At 38.0% G+C, this 3,244-nt stretch overlaps 1 protein-coding gene across 1 annotated transcript in view; it reads left to right on the top strand.

Moving 5' to 3' along the window:
- Positions 1–3,052, top strand: part of LOC104494687 (chromodomain-helicase-DNA-binding protein 1-like) — a gene marked incomplete at both ends in the record, with an annotated part of 9,375 nt that extends 6,323 nt beyond the window's left edge. Inside the window, 2 exons of the mRNA XM_010137551.1 lie at positions 2,078–2,256; positions 2,794–3,052. Coding sequence (XP_010135853.1) covers positions 2,078–2,256; positions 2,794–3,052 — 438 coding nt within the window. The remainder of the gene's footprint in view (positions 1–2,077; positions 2,257–2,793) is intronic.
- Positions 3,053–3,244: the final 192 nt, after the last annotated feature.

Raw genomic sequence — 3,244 nt, 5'->3', positions numbered from 1 at the left:
TCTTCCGATAAGTTAGTATTTATACTTGATGGTCTAAATGAGGAGGCAATTTCTGATGTTCTTGATTCTGTTATTGAGCACAATAACACTGGTGATCTTTTGCTAGTAAAGTCTTGAGAACAATGAACGTTATTGACGCTGTACTAAAGTAGTATCTTCATTTCAGCAGTTTTATTTTGTTTATTATATTTACAGGGTAGTAAATTTACAGGTGAGCTAAACAGATTTAGAATATAGACTGTATAGATATATCCTGAAGAATAACTTGTGTATCCTGCTTCTTAAAGAGCAGGCATGAATGAACTTAAGTGCAGATGCTGGAGTGTGTCTTCACCTTACATATATGCCTTTCTTCTTTGTAAGATAATAAAAGAAATTAAGTTTCAGGACTTCCCTCCTGAAGTATTGCAGATTTAAATTAGTAGTCACAGGAAGGAACAAGTGCTAAAGCCCTTAGGAATACCTTGCTGTAGTAATGTCTCTGACACCAATAGAATTTCATTTAATCACCTCTTCTAAGAACAGAATCAATATTCAAGGAAAATGGTATGTACACACTATGTAAAGTCTTAGAGGTCATCTGGAGCCTCTGAAAAAGTATCAATGAGTTACTATGAACAAGTACTCTCCTGTGGGTGTTTTGTCATTTAGATTTCAAGAGTTGGTTATTTTGAGGCTGTCATGGGTGCTGGCTGTGACATGCAAGTAAGAGTCTCTTGAGTATGGCACTGTCTGGTCTATGTATGGTTTTATTCTAAACGTTCCAAGTAACTTACCTGCGATATCCAGGATGAGCCTTGAGTGATTCAGGTGGATATGTTTGTGTGGCTAAGTGAAAGAAAATCACTTGATTTCCATATACAATTATATTTTTCTGACCACTTTTATATTTAAGCAGTGGCCTCTGTAAGCTGTCTTTTAAGGGCTACTTTATTGTGTGGCTAGTGCAATATCTAATGCAGCTGCTTAATTACTTAGTGTCATGAATTGGCAATGAAACAGCTTCCTTGATTTTTTTGGAGTCATCCCTAGATGCTTATGTGGTAGTGGTGATACTCCATTTCATTCCACTTCAAACATCTCTTTGAGTTGTTTGTTTGGGGGGGTGGGGTGTTTAAATGTTTTGTTTTGTATGAATCTGTTGATTCTACAGACTTCCTTGTGCTCTTACTGAGCATAATTCTACACTGGGCCTGTGTAAAGGAAAAAATTATTTTTTTTTTGTCCAGGCTTTTTGTTCTGGAATGTATGTTTATTATAAAGCCATGGTCAGATGCAGTCTAATTATCATATTTAACACTTTCAAATGAAAATTACTACTGTGCGTTGTTCAGGCTCTTTGTGACAAGGAGAATCTGCATTTCATTGTTTACCACACTATTGTAGTTGGAATGGTATTCCTAAACAAGTGTCTGTAATTTAATTCATGCTAACTGCTTTATTTGGATTTATTATTAAAATGTTTGATTCCAAGTATGAAAATTCAGGAATGCACATATGGCATATCTGTACTGCCGTCACTGTTTTTACCAATCCAGACATACCCAAAGTAGCCTTACTCTAGGTAGCACAAGTTCTGCTAGAATTAGCATAGGGCTGAAGTTTTAAAACTGTTCAGAGAAGCAATGTTGATCCCTCTGCTGAAAGTCTTGTTTAGTTGTTGCATAAAATATGTTTGAAATGTATTGAACTGAGTAGTACTAAAAGTATGTCTTCTTCTATATGCTTGTGCTGAAAGTTATAACTGTGATTACAAAATGCAATAGTAGTGAGTTCGTTTCCTCAGAAAATCCCTTGTATTAAATTAGTGGCTTTTTAAGTCCTCAATAACTGTATTTTATACAATCTAATGCTTTCATAGAAGAGTAAATTTCCAGCTGTGTTTAAAATACAATTTTTTCCAAAGAAAACCTGTAAAACATTTTCAAGAGCTGTGACCAAGTCTTTTCTTTCTTTTGGCTTGAAACAATATTGGTTTTGTCTGTATGTGTCCCTGTATCACAGTAAAAGGTGGGTTATGTTTTAGAATTGTTTTTTTTCCCTTTGAATTAATACATTCCTTTTTTCCATTTTACAGTGCAAGGAAAGAATGAGGCCTGTCAAAGCAGCATTGAAACAGCTGGATCGACCAGAGAAGGGCCTTTCTGAAAGAGAGCAACTGGAACATACTAGACAGTGCCTAATCAAAATAGGGGATCACATTACTGAATGTCTAAAGGAGTATACAAATCCTGAACAAATTAAACAGTGGAGAAAGTAAGTCATTCTACAAGGATTATCTTGAAAAAGGAGAACCTATAATTGCCTCTACTAAGCAGAATAGGTTTTAGTTCTCTGATTTCTTATTCTCCATTTCCTGTATCTTTATGCTATATTAAATAAGGAATCTATAAAAAGATGATTATAGATGTTTCTGGCTTGTATTAGGTTAACTTTTCCATACTGCATATCAGTGCGTTTTATCCAGTAGATGGAGTCATCTCACTTCTTGATGTATACCAGCTATGATTATTTGCCATCACAGAAACATGATGGAATAATTCACACAACTAGAATGCTATGTTGGAGGGCTATAAACTCTTGAGGAGGGATAGGCCAGGGAGGGGAATCAGGGCAGTGGTCCTGTATGTCAGGGAGAGTTTTGGTTGTCTAGAACTCAACAATAGTGATGAAAGGGTGAAGTATTTATGCGTAAAAATCAGGGGAAAGGCCAACAAGGCACAGATCGTGGTAGGAGTCTGCTATAGACCACCCAATCAGGATGAAGATGTAGATGAAATATCCTATAGGCAGCTGGGAGAAGTCTCCTGATGACTACCACTGGTTCTCGAGGGGGATTTCAACTTACCAAATGTCTGCTGGAACTACAGTGCAGCAGAGGAAACCGTCTAGGAGGTTCTTGGAGTGTGTGGGAGGTAACTTCCAGAGACGGCTTGTACTTGAGCCAAGCAGGGAAGGCTCCCTGCTGTTCACGAGCAGAGAAGAACTTGTGAGCAATGTGAAGGTTGGAGACAGTGGATATGAAATGGCAGAGTTTCCAGTTCTTGTGGAAGTAAGGAGGGAGGTCATTAGAACTGCCGCCTTGTACTTGCAGAAGGTAGACTTTGGCCTGTTTAGGAGACTGGTTGGCAGAGTCCCTTGGGAGGCAGTCCTGAAGGGCAAAGGAATCCAGGGGGGCTGGATGTAAGGAATGAGGGAAATCTTTAAGGAGCAGGAGCAGCCTGTCCCAGTGTACCGTAAGACG

The sequence above is a fragment of the Buceros rhinoceros genome, unplaced genomic scaffold (assembly GCF_000710305.1).
Source record: "Buceros rhinoceros silvestris isolate BGI_N320 unplaced genomic scaffold, ASM71030v1 scaffold11486, whole genome shotgun sequence".
Taxonomy (NCBI): domain Eukaryota; kingdom Metazoa; phylum Chordata; class Aves; order Bucerotiformes; family Bucerotidae; genus Buceros; species Buceros rhinoceros.
Note: the sequence above shows the minus strand (reverse complement) of the source record. Positions and strands in the feature narration are given on the sequence as shown.